Source organism: Labeo rohita, chromosome 7 (genome assembly GCF_022985175.1).
Source record: "Labeo rohita strain BAU-BD-2019 chromosome 7, IGBB_LRoh.1.0, whole genome shotgun sequence".
Lineage (NCBI taxonomy): Eukaryota > Metazoa > Chordata > Actinopteri > Cypriniformes > Cyprinidae > Labeo > Labeo rohita.
The window spans coordinates 29458281-29471614 of NC_066875.1; the positions used below are offsets into that span (position 1 = coordinate 29458281).

At 37.9% G+C, this 13334-nt stretch overlaps 1 protein-coding gene across 1 annotated transcript in view; it reads right to left on the reverse strand.

Moving 5' to 3' along the window:
- Positions 1–3311: 3311 nt before the first annotated feature.
- The window catches only part of glceb (glucuronic acid epimerase b), a 60999-nt gene continuing 50976 nt past the window's right edge, over positions 3312–13334 (reverse strand). Inside the window, exons 4-5 of the mRNA XM_051115277.1 lie at positions 11701–11940; positions 3312–8264 (exon numbers count right to left, since the gene is read on the reverse strand). Of these exons, the coding sequence (XP_050971234.1) occupies positions 7240–8264; positions 11701–11940 (1265 nt within the window). The 3' untranslated portion in view covers positions 3312–7239. The remainder of the gene's footprint in view (positions 8265–11700; positions 11941–13334) is intronic.

Here is a 13334-nt window from a genome sequence, read left to right on the forward strand (position 1 = left end):
TGCTAGCGTCAACTCCTGCCTCCACATCTGTCTGTCTCTCACTGATGCAATGATATCTTTGCCGCTTCGGTCACCGTGATATTACCAAGGGTAAAATATATCAGAACATCTCAGGGAGTGCTGGATGAGACGAGTCTGAACTCTGCATAGCTGAGGTATTAGGTCATAAATGGGAAAAGACACAAGTGTGTGTGTGTGTGTGTGAATCTCTCACAGACAAAATAGCCACATCACTCACTGTGTCCTGTTACAATGCCAAACCAAACAGACAACTGAAACGCCTGCTGCAGACATCAGGGAGGCAGACATGAGTTGAATGTAATGAAACACTCAAGAATAAACTGATATTTGACAGTTCAGTGTTAGTCTGGGAATTGTTTTCCTGTGCATTGCAGGTATGTGTGAGCGAGTTGGTTTCTGAACAAGTGAAAGACATTTCAAGGCAAGACACCAGAGGTGAACAGGGTAAAAAATGTAACTAATAGATATAACTATACTATTCACTATATTATATCACTATACTTTCGCATTGATTAACCAAAGAACGTAATCTCTCTGTAAAAACCTTCAGAATATACGCTGCCGTTCAAAAGTTTGGGATCAGTAAGATTTTTAATGTTTTTTTAAGAAGACTTTTCTGCTCATCTAAGCTGTGTTTATTTGATACAGAAGAAAACAGTAATATTGTGAAATATTATTGCAATTTAAAATAGTGATGTTTTATTTTAATATACTTTAAAATATAATTTATTCATGTGATGCAAAGCTGAAATTTCAGCATCATTACTCCAGTCTTCAGTGTCAAATGACACTTCAGAAATCATTCTGATATGCTGATTTATTATCAGTGTTGGAAACAGTTGTGCTGCTTTTTTTTTTTTTTTTTTTCTTGGAACCTGTGATACTTTTTTTTTTTTTTTTTATGAATAAAACAGTAAAAAGAACAGCAATTATTTAAACTTGAAAACTTTTCTAACAATATACACCACCATTCAAAGTTTGGGGTCAGTACATTTTTTCTTTTTTTACTTTCTTTGAAAGAAATTAATAGTTTTAGACTTAAAGAGTTATATTGTTAAGAAAAAAATCTGTTTTGAGTAAATGCTGTTCCTATCATTTCAGTTGCAATAATATTTCATAATATAACTTTTTTTTTTCTCTATTTTTGATCAAATAAACGGAACTTTGATGAGCATGAGACTTAAAAGTCCTACTCATCCCAAACTTTTGTATGGAATAGAATGTTTGGTGCTGTGTTCACACTGTGAGCCTTAGTGCTTAATTTTTTCTCAGATCCATTTTTTTGTATAGCTGTTCACAGTGTTGTTTTAAATGTGGCCAATATCAGATTTACAGTGTGAACAGATCATGGTTCTTAACTGACCCACATGCGCAAAAGAACGTTTTCAGGTTTTCACAATAAAAACCGCCCAACTGCTTCTCGAAACTAGTCCAAAACTAGCCCAATCATGTTCCGGGGTGTAAATATCGCGTTGATGGCGTCTCTTCAATCCACTAAGCTGAAAAACAACCCGCGGCAGCAGTGGAAAAAGTAGCGTAATTCCGAGGGAAAACTGTGGACTTGGCAACATTTCGGCAGTGCGCTGTCTTACAGAAGTAAACACGGTGGACATAAAGTAAGCGATTATGCGTTTATTTATGTGTGATCTACTCGCAGACGCCAGCACAATTATGCACAGGCAGTATGAAAAATAAGACAAGTATGTGACAGAAGAGAGCAGAGTTTTGAAACTTTTCAAATACGAGCCCTCATGTTTTGCTTGTATATAGTTATCATTGTAATGCTTTTACAAACAGATTTGAGTCACGTGAACAAAAAAATTGCCTGCATTGTGAAGGTATACTGAAGTAGAGATTTGTTATCTACAATTTTAGCATTAGCTAACAGAATATTTTACATGTAAAATGGACATGATGACTGAAATATGGACAAATGAATTAAAGGGGTCATCGGATGCTAAGTTCACTTTTACATGTTGTTTGAACATTAATGTGTGTTGGCAGTGTATGTACAAATCTACCATATAATGATAAAAATCCATGCAGTGGTTTTAATTGACCTGTAAAAATAATATCCCCTTTTTCAAATCGAGCCGTTTTCAGATGCCTGTTGTTGTGGCATCACACTGACAGAGGCTGCTCCCGATAGTTGATTGACATGAGCTCTTACCTCAGATCAGTTGTAACAGTCCAACGTCCATGTTTTGATGCCGGAGCAGGGATGTAAGTTAGACAAGAATATCTCCGATTGAGCGATTGAGGTGTTGTGTTGCTGGACGTAATAATGAAGGTAGTGGTCGTCATTTACTCCCCACATCTGAGCCGCTGAAGATGCAGTGGATTACATTTGTTTGTGAAGTGAATGCGCCTCCCGATCTACATATATCCGTCTATGTTCGCGCAATTCATTCGTGATCCAGCTTCACTTACAGCAGAAGTGAGTATAAGGTTTTTTTTAATGAATTTTTGCGGTCGCCTTTCCTAATAATGTGCTAGTTAGCAAGTTTAACGGCTAAACACGGCTAAAGTAAACAGTCTCGTCACTCCACAGAGAGAGAGCTCATTTGCATTTAAAGCAGCCTCGACCAGAATGGGATGATTTTTGCAGAGCTGATTTTGACAAGGTAAAAAGGGTGTTGTTTTACACCACCATTGAGAATTTTTAACCAAAGTATATTAGAGACTTTTCATTAAGACCCTAAAGAATCATATCAACTTGTGGAAAATGGGCATCCGATGACCCCTTTTAAAAAAAAAAGTCGTTATCCAAAGCCAATCCAAAAAAAAAAAAAAAAAAAAAGAAAAACACCTCACTGCCTGCAGTCAGACCACAAGCGTCAGCTGGCTGAGTCTGGGTAAAAACAGTGATAATCTGATCAGACAGTCATTAAAAGATGATCTCTACGGGGTGCCTTCACCCACTGTCTACCAGAGCTATGAGCTGAGCTAATGCTGGCTAAAATAACATGCAGACTATTGAGAGAAGCAGAGACAGGACAGAAGAATGAGAACGGAGTTTAATGTGCCGGATCAGACCTCAGGCTGTAGCTAGTAATTAAAGCGCACTGTCCATATGTGTGACTGAGATAGAGAGAATGTCGTGGGGATTATAGCGAACAGGGACGTTCGAGATAAATGCTTTTGCAGGGTGATGCAGCAGACACCTCAGGCTGTGTTCAAAACTGGTCGTTTCTGCTCAGCTAGTGAGGAAACTTACCGGATAGGACTTAACAAATGAATCTAAATCTAAATAAACAAACTCAAGACAAAAGAAACACAGTGGACAAATATGTATAAAACGAAATGCCTTTATTTATACAATTTTAAAAAAGCAATTTAAAGCACAAAGAGTTTAATAAACATTTGTCCTGCATAAAAATGATCGCACATTGTGCTTCCTTTGCAAAGTCTGTACAACCTGTGGGTGTGCAGCTGTTGCGATCCAGTTCAACCATTTATTGCATACACATGAAATACACCTTGCATGTCAACTTGTAACTCAAGGATGAAACAAAACTGAAAAAAAGGAGGGAAAAAGATCAACCTGTTATACTCTTTTCTACTGTTTTACAATTTTAAACTGCAGCAGCTTGCAGAGGAAGGCTTTGCACATAGTCCAGACATTTTTAAAAGAGAGAGAAACAGAAAGAGAGAGAGAGAGAGAGAGAGAGAGAGAGAGAGATGAGAATAAATTAATTAAAGAAACTATAGTTGTGCTTTAACATTGCTTTACTCCAAGGAGTTCTCAAATGCAAACAACGTTTGGTAAACCCAACTCAAAAGGAGGCTGCTTTGAAACAAGGCTTTTAAGAACAGACATGCTGTTCCAAGTCTCTCCTTTCCCTTTTGAAATATGTAGCACTGAGCGCTAGCTCTACTTCAAGATTTGCACACATCCCCATAGATAGCAGTGATTAATAATATTCCCTGTTCCCATCTATACCCACTCATTTTATACAAATCTAGACTGAAGGTGAAAAACAAAAAACAGTATCAAAAGGCATTTCTTCGGAAGAGGAAGGCATGTAACCACTACCTCAAAGTGTTTCTTTAATCACATCATCTTTCCAAACTAGGAAAAAAAAAAAAAAAAATAGACAAATGCTCCATGGTCTTCCATACAGCATAATACAATAACTAAAGTTTCAGATAAAAATAACCCAAATTTGAAAGACTTTGGTACAGTATAAATGAAATGTAGCTCTCTGCCTCACTCATGTTAACATCTTTTCCTCTTTAAATAAACCTCTATCTGTCCATTAAGCGACAAGTATGAAATGTGCATAGTATTAAATGTGAGATCCGTGTCAGCAAGACTACAAGCAACCTGATTTTCATGGGGAAACATGATTTTTAAACCAAAAGAGGGTCAACACAAAAGCTACGCCTCAGGGCTAAAGCACCCATAGTCTCTAAAGCTATCTCTGCCAAACAAATCAGAAGCTTTCATATCAAACATTCCAAAATGCCACATTTTTCTTCTCTGACATTTATTTTTTGAAAATCTGAAGCCAAAAGCCCACACTGGAATGTGAACATCTGTTTGAAATGGTTCAGAACAGCAGGATGCCAGATAATGGGATAATATCTCAGCATCTTCGCAGCTGTGGTTTTTAAGATCGACAGCATTCAGCCAGGTGGAGCTTCTACTGCTGAGGTCAAGTGGGTGACCGCTTTGAGAAATGTCGAGAAGTGACACGGCCAAAAATCAGTCTCAGACGCCTGGCTGCACTAGTCAGAAGACTGCTGAAATTAAGCTGAAAAAAAGATGCTATAGTCCTACATGCAAATCATTTCACTATTTTAATGAGGAAGTACTGATCATTAATGTCTTTTAATACATGAAACAGCATCTTTTGCTTGGCTGAGATGCAAGTTATTCAACTACATTTGAGGTCAAAAGTTTATATACTCTTTGCAGAATCTGCAAAATGTCAATTATTTTTCCAAAATAAGAGGGATCATATAAATGCATGTTATTTTTAATTTATAAACATGACCCTGTTCAAAAGTTTACATACGCTTGACTTTTAATATTGTGTTGTTGCCTGAATGATTAATATTTTTTTTTCCTGTTTTGTTTAGTGATAGTTGTTCATGAGTCCCTTGTTTGTCCTGAACAGTTAAACCACATGCTGTTCTTCAGAAAAATCCTTCAGCTCCCACAAATTCTGTTTTTTCAGCATTTTTGTGTATTTTAACCCTTTGCAACAATGACTATGATTTTGAGATGCATCTTTGCACACTGAGGACAACTGGGAGACTCATATGCAACTACTGCAGAAAGTTCAAATGCTTACTGCAGTGCTTCGGAAGGAAACACAATGCATCAAGAGCCAGGGGATGAAAACTTTTGGAATTTGAAGATTTTGAAGATTTATTTTGTCTTCTGGGAAACATGCAAGCATCTTTAGCTTCTGAAGGACAGTACTAAATGAAACAATATGATATTTAGGCTAAATAAGAAAAATGTTCACATCTTCATTCAGTTCAAAAGTTTACACCCCCGGCTCTTAGCGCATCGTTTTACTTTCTGGAACATCAGTGAGCGTTTGAACCTTCTGTAACAGTTGCATATGAGTCCCTCAGTTTTCCTCAGTGTGAAAAACGGATCTCAAAAATCACAGTCATTGTTGGAAAGAGTTCAAATACACAAAAATGCTGTAAAACCAAAAAATTTGTGGGACCTAAAGGATTTTTCTAAAGAACAGCAGGCAGTTTAACTGTTCAGGACAAACAAGGGACTCATGAAAAACTATCACTAAACAAAGAAACAGCTGTGGATCATTCAGGTAACAACACAGTATTAAGAATCAAGCGTATGTAAACTTTTGAACAGGGTCATTTTTATAAATTCAACTATTATTTACTCTTGTGGACTACATGTAAACATCTTTTATGTGAAATATCTTATTGAGGTCAGTACCAAATAAAAAATAAAATGCATTTTGTATGATCCCTCTTGTTTTGGTCAAATAATTAACATTTTACAGATTCTGCAAGGTGTATGTAAACTTTTGACCTCAACTGTAAATGTGAAAGTAATATTCTCATTATTTTGCTCCACATGAGTGACATTCAAAACAAAAAAGGACATGTGTATAAAGTGTATAAAAGTAAATGGGTACAGCTACAATAAACTTGCAATCAGCAAAAAGTTCAAAAATTCCCTTATAAATGATTCACCGCCATTAGGGCATGAAAGAGAAGGAAAAAAACTAGATTGATGTCAAAAATGAAATCGTAATTCATCACATGGTTGTATAAACGCATCTTCACCACACACACGCATGCCACACAAGTAAAGTGCATGACCAGTCTACATGTTGCACAATTTAACTGAGGTTTGATGAACACCAGCTACATGACCATTCAGAGTCCCTCAGATTTCTCAAAAAACAGCCTCTGTGTTTGTTAGTCTGGGACAGTGGTGTCTTAATAACTACTACAGCAATGTTTCCTGAAATCGGTTGTAAACATGAAGCAAGTGACCTGCGACCACCTCTCTAAAGCTTTAAGTGCATTATGGGCAGGACTGGGCTGCATTAGTGACAGCTCAATCTGATTGTGGCGAAGGTCTGACGGAGCAAAGGATCATGAAATGCAGACTGAAGGCTGGACAGTGGACTGAACAAAAGGCATTGCGTTTCCTTCCGATGTCAAACCGACCAAGTAAACCTTCAGCGTTCTGTGAAATATAACAATGCTACACTTGAGGACATTTTTATCCGTAGCTTATATGCATTAATGTTCTGCTCACAGGCTACGAACTGAAATAACTATTGCAGCTGAAGTTTGTTCTCTAGGAATTTGCCTGTCTGATGACTAATTATCTTCTGAGCTTCTGAGCTTTACTTTGGAAGAAGGTTCTGAAAGCTGCTTCGTGATTCTTCATCTTGACTGAAGTGAGCCCAAATGTGGCAAATCTCAGTGGACGCGTTTCTCACTCAAACCTGCAGATCTGGAGCTTTGAATTTTAAATACCTAAGCCCTCCCTCTTCCTTATCCAGACACATGCTGCAAGCAGCTGCGTTTGTACCTAATTAAAACCTCAGCACAGACACAAGAAGCACTGCAATTACGGTCTCAAACTGAAAAATCTGAGGGCTACCAAAGTGTTCAGCCATTTTTTTCTCCTCGCTAGACACAGTGGCCTTCATGGTGGCAGTCGGGAAGAGGATGCGAGGGCCTGAAGAGATCGTAGAGGTGTGCTCCGCTTTAGTTGTGCTTGGCCCTCCCTCCTTTCAGGTAGCTTTTCCAGCGCTTTACGAAGTCCCTGAAGATGGGCGAGTTGTCGATAGTACCCAGCAGCTGGAGCTGGTTGATGTGCGTTGTATGGTAGTCCCAACGGGCCAGATTGGGCGCCGTGCCCAGTATAAAGTGGCGCAGGTCATAGATGGTGCCTGACCCAGTGTCGTACAGGGGGAGCATAACTTTCAAGGACTCCATCCCCCTGCTGTACAACTGACCCGCATCCCGACCTAGCTTCTCACCTGCGGTTTGAGCCAGGTCATACAGGCCTATGAGGGAATAGATGAACCCGTTCAGAACGAAGGAGCTAGGGATTGTGGGGTACTCCTCATACCAGTCATACTTGTTCATAAACACGGCTTTGACGCCATGCTGCTCCGATGGCAGTTTGAAAGGTCCGGTGGCGCGCAGGGCAGCCTTTAGATATGTGTCATCTTTTGTCATCAGATAGGCACGCACTAAAGTGGACATGGCCTGCCCTTGTGCCATGGCTGAATACCAACCCGGCTCCAGCGCATGGAAACCCTCTCCGAGTTTACGAGTCACCATGATCGGCCAACCACCCCGCTCGTCCTGGTTGCGCACCAACCAGTCGCTGGCGGCGAAAAAAGCCGCCATATGCGAAGTGGTGGAAATTGTGATGTTGTCTATCATCCCGTGGCCGTGCACCACTAACTTCACGACACGTCGTGGCATGGTCTTGGTGGCTTTGACCGCTTTGGTGTTGGAGAGGCCAATGCCTTTGCGGAGGTCAGTGAGAAGGTCACGGGTGACTGTGGTCCATGCAGTTCGAGGGCCGATCCCATAGGTGATGTCATGGTCTTTGAGAGAAATGAGCTGGGTGGAGGTGATGTAGTGAATAACGAATGGAGGACCTTTCTCTGTGGTCTCCAAGATGACAGAGACGCTACCATTGGATGTAAACTTCAGGTCAAAAGAGATGATGAAATCTTTAGTGTTGCCAAGAGGAAGTGAGACACCCTCTGAGTTTTCTAGAAACAAGGAATAGAAAAAAAATGTTACAACAGGTTCAACAGGATGTCTGTTAGTGCAATAGGCAACAACTAAACAGCCTTACATCAATTTTATGAACAGCACGGTATAAACTCTTGCAAGTACAAAAGTTTGATGCATGTTTTTCAAAACGAAATGAAGGTTTTTAAAGAAAAACTTCCAGGATTTTTCTCCATATAGTGGCATTCAATGGGGATCAATGGGTTGAAGGTCCAAACTGCAGTTTCAATGCAGCTTCAAAGGGCTCTACATGATCCCAGCTGAGGAATAGGGGTCTTATCTAGAGAAACAATCTGTAATATACATACACATCAAAAGCGATTCTATGCGCTTTAATTATATACATGCGTGTAGGTTACGTATGTGCATCTCAGAACAACATGCACTTTGTTTAATCAGATTTGTAAGGTAAATCATTTATAAACTGCACAAACACAGGAGAATACATCAGTATCTTTCTCAATATGCTAACTGTTCATCGCAATTTCAAAATAAAAGTTTAATCCCTCACCCTGAGTTCACACATTTTTTATTTTGTATCTATCATAAAGACATGGCCAAATATTAAAGATTAAGTGGCCATTTGTTGTTTAGTCAATATTAAACAAGGATTAGATTGTGCAGTAAAGTGTAAAAACAATTGTCTGTTGGCGCCCTCTGCAGGCATTTGTTATAGTGCATAATGTACATTAGCTCTATTGTTTATAATGCATTATGTATTTTAACAGTTTTGTTCAATAAAACCATATGATTACTTGCTTTTGATACTTTATTTGAACTAATTATTATTGCCTAATTGCTATTATATATGTATTAAGTAATTTTAAAGGCTATTGTTCACTTAGGTCTATTTTTATTACTACAAAAAAAAAAATATATATATATATATATATATATATATATATATAATTATCCGAATACTCGATTAATCAACACATTACTCGATTACCAAAATAATTGTTAGTGATGGCCCTAATTTGGACCTTCATCCCGCTGGTCCCCACTGAAGTCCACTATATGGAGAAAAATGCTTGAATGTTTTCCTCAAAAACCTTAATTCCTTTTCAACTGAAGAAAGATATGAGCATCTTGGATGACAGAGGTGAGTAAATTATCAGGATTTTAATTCCGGAGTGAACTAATCCTTTAAATGGATTATAAAATGACACTGAAGAATTTTTAATTTTAAATTAATTATTCCCTAAAATAATAGGTAGCTTAATGCAGCTCAGTTAAGAAGTTTTCTGATATTATTAGGAAAGTGTGAATTTGTTGATCAGTGTCAACCTGTGTATAGTGGCAGACTTGCATAAAATGTGGTATTGTTTGCAGACTGCTGCTGTTGGGTTCACCATTTTAGTTTTGTCCATACACAAACACCCCTTTTCCACCAAAGCAGTTTGAGTGCTGGTTCAGAGCCAGAGTTTCAAATTGTGCTGGTGGAATAGAGATCAAGTTAGTTCCATATTTCACTTATATTTCACATTATCGCCATTTGCTGCACATCACACCAAACTGACAAACTGTTGTTAGGTAACAAATCTTGTGCAAATGATACATTTTTGGGTTCACTGTAGTGGTATAGCAGTTATACCATGTTTGCAGGTCTACAGGGACTTAGTCTCTTGTTTTCTTTTCAGTATCATTTGCATACACAAACACACAAGCACCCAAACGAGTACAGATTCACACACACAATATATAGTACTCGTGATTACTGATGGTAGAAGTTGTCTTGAAGGCACAAGGTTTTACTTGTCACTTTCTCCTGGGGTTAATTACACAGACAAGTTGATGTCAGAGAGGCAGAAAAGCTGCAAGCGTGAAACAACTCTAAAACAATCCAACTCACACTGGACAGTGCTAAAACTCACTTCTCTTTCAGAAGACTGTTGAACACACTGCAATGCGACTCACTGCAAAGTGAGCAGATCAGTTTCCCAACTCTCAATCAAAGTACTTTATCTCTCTTTTTACAGAAATGCACATTCAACACTTCATCCTAAAGTCATCTCTCATTGTTAGAGCCAAATCCCTCTCGCCGCCTCTGTCTGTGCTGCTTCTGACAAGGTTATGCAGAACAAAGAAAACCAACTCGTACCCTCTACTGAGAGGAGAAAAGAAGGCATGAAAGAGCACAAGAACAAGAATGAGGCTGAGTACTTGAGCAAGAGAAAACATGCAAGACAGAGTAATAGGACAGGAGAAGGATAAAAGACAAAAGCAAAAAAAAAAAAAAAAAAAAAAAAAACAGCAGCAAAGGACATTTTGGCTCAAACAGCCCCTATTACTATTTAATGCACTCATAAATCCATTACTTAAGGCAATGTGGAGACTAAGTGGATTTGTACTGTCCTGCTCTGATTACCCTCCCATCAATAGAAGTGATGTGGAGGACAGAGAAAGCAAGAGGGAGGCAGCGCCCTGCTGGAGCCTTGGACCCAGTGTGTCCTAGTTGGCCCCGCTCTAATCAATGCTGCGGGTGATGACACCAATTACTGCCTGCCAGCGCGACAGCCCTGCTAATTCTAATGGCTATTGATTAGCTCAATGCTAAGCAGCGTGGTGTGTCCGAAACCCCCAAAATGCTGCCTTATCATGCAGTATCCTGAGGGAGGAACAGAATGTACTGTCTACCGTGATGCCTCCATCTGGTCGATTTCTGAAGGCTGCAGAGATGTTTCCCTCACTGTCTGTTACACCCCTTGATCCTGTGTGTGCAACTTGGTGACAGAAAGAATAAAATTTCTTCTGTATTTTCAGCAGCTATTACTTTAGTCTTCAGTGTCACATGACCCTTCAAAAATCATTCTAATATGCTGATATGGTGCTCAAAAAACATTTCTTGGTATCATATGTTGGTTAAAACAGTGATACATTTTTTCCAGGATTTTTTTTTGATGAATAAAACAACACTTATTTAATATAGTAATTTTTGCAGCATTATAAATATATTTTTTAATGATTTTTTTTGTTTCATTTAATACCTCCCTTCTGAATAAAAGCTTTAATTTTTTCGAAATAAATCATACTGACCTAAAATCCTTCAGCGGTAGTGTATGAGGCAATGTAAGTAGAGTGTGTTTTGACATTTTGAGGGTGTTTATGTGCATGCCCAGTGGAGCATGGATGCTGATAGAAGAAACAGAAGAGATAAGAAAACAGGTAGGAATAAATAAAAAACTGAACTGGCTCGATTTCATCAGACTAAAGGGTTTACAGTGCATTTTAATAAGATAAATTATTGTTTTAGTCTAACTGATACTGAACTGTATACATACTAGGTGCAAAGCTGGAGGAGATCAAATCCAAAATAAAAAATGTATGAATGTGTATGAAGAACAAAAGAATACCAGACGAATGAAACTAGACAAAATAAACTGAAAGCATGTAGTTCAATATATGCTTTGATACCTGGAGCGCTGAACTGTCGTACCGATGTGGCTCTGGTCTTGTCATAGATTCTGGTGAGAGAACAGCCTTTAGGGACAGTCCACGCACTAGACCTGCTGTCTCTCTCCTCCGCTGTGTCATACACTTCCATGTGGGGTGGTCGCTCTGTCAGGTTCTTGCTGTAATGACTCAGGCCATACTGAGCTATCTGGATAGCATAGAAATACCCTTGAGGGCCCCACTGGGTGGACAAAGGTACTCCTGTAGGGAAAAAACAGAAGAAGAAATATCAGAGAGATTTAGATTTACACTACCATTCAAGTGTGAGGTCAGTATTTTTTTTTATTTAAAAGAAATTAATATTTTTAGCTAGCAAAGATGCAATAAATTGATCACTACAGACATTTATAATGTTACAAAATATTTCTATTTTAGACAGATGCTGTTCTGAGCTTTCTCTATTCATTAAAGAATTCTGAAAAAAATTCATAGTAGAATGATTTTTGTAGAATCGTGACACTGAAGACTGGAGTAATGGCTGCTGAAAATTCAGCTTTGTTACTAGAAGCAGTATTACTATTTTTACTGTATTTTTGATCAGATAAATGCAGTCTTGCTGCGCTTAAGACTTTGGAATGGCAGTGTATGTCTGAAATATTGGATGGTGTGTGACTGTGGAAAGTTTTGGTGGCAAGCTGAACACATTCAAAACATGACTAACAAAGTTGGCATTTTCTCAGTACAGCTGGCATTTTCTCATTGTGAGCTGATACAGTGATAAACATCTGCTGCTAGTTGTTTCGGTGCTGGTACTTGAGGGCCCAATGATTTCCACAATGCGTAGAATCCAGTCATAAAAATGGAGTTTACTGTATAACACAATGTCATGGAATTTGCCCATTTTTGGATGAATAAATCAAACGTAGGTCAGTACACTTAAATCAAAATGTGATATGGACTAGTGTCTACGAATATTAAACCGCAAAAATACTATTTAAATATAAATCCCATATGTTCTGCATGTCTCTGTGTGAATGAATGGTGCAGACACGTGGTTTAATTTACTACACATACTGAAGAGAGTGTCACGCTCGCTGTGTTTTCAGCCTCTGCTGCCTCAATATGAGTAGATGATAACATGAAGAATCTTTAGAACTGCTCTGAGAGTCAATTCCATCAACATTTTAAAGTTTCTTTTGAGAAAAATCATCATATTGTATACAAACTGAAATTTCACAGCAACCCGTCAAAATAAAAGTTTGGTTTAACTTGAAGAAACTGTGACATAAATATATGACTTCATTTAATGATAATAAAATTATTTTTAAAACATTATTTTAAAAGGAATATTTACCAGAAAAAGTTATTTACCAGAATATATTAACCAGAAAAATGCAAAAATGCAACACAGTGTTTCTGAAAATAAATAAATAAAGTAAATAAGTTAAATAAAATCAATTAATTAGAGATGCTTTTGATTTATTAAAATTAGTGGTGTCAAACGATTAATCGCAATTACTCACATCCAAAATAAAAGTTTTTGTTCACATAATATGTGCGTGTGTACTGTGTGTGTTTATTATGTATATATAAAAGACACACATACAGTACATATTTTGAAAATAAATGTATTTACATGTATATATTTATATTCA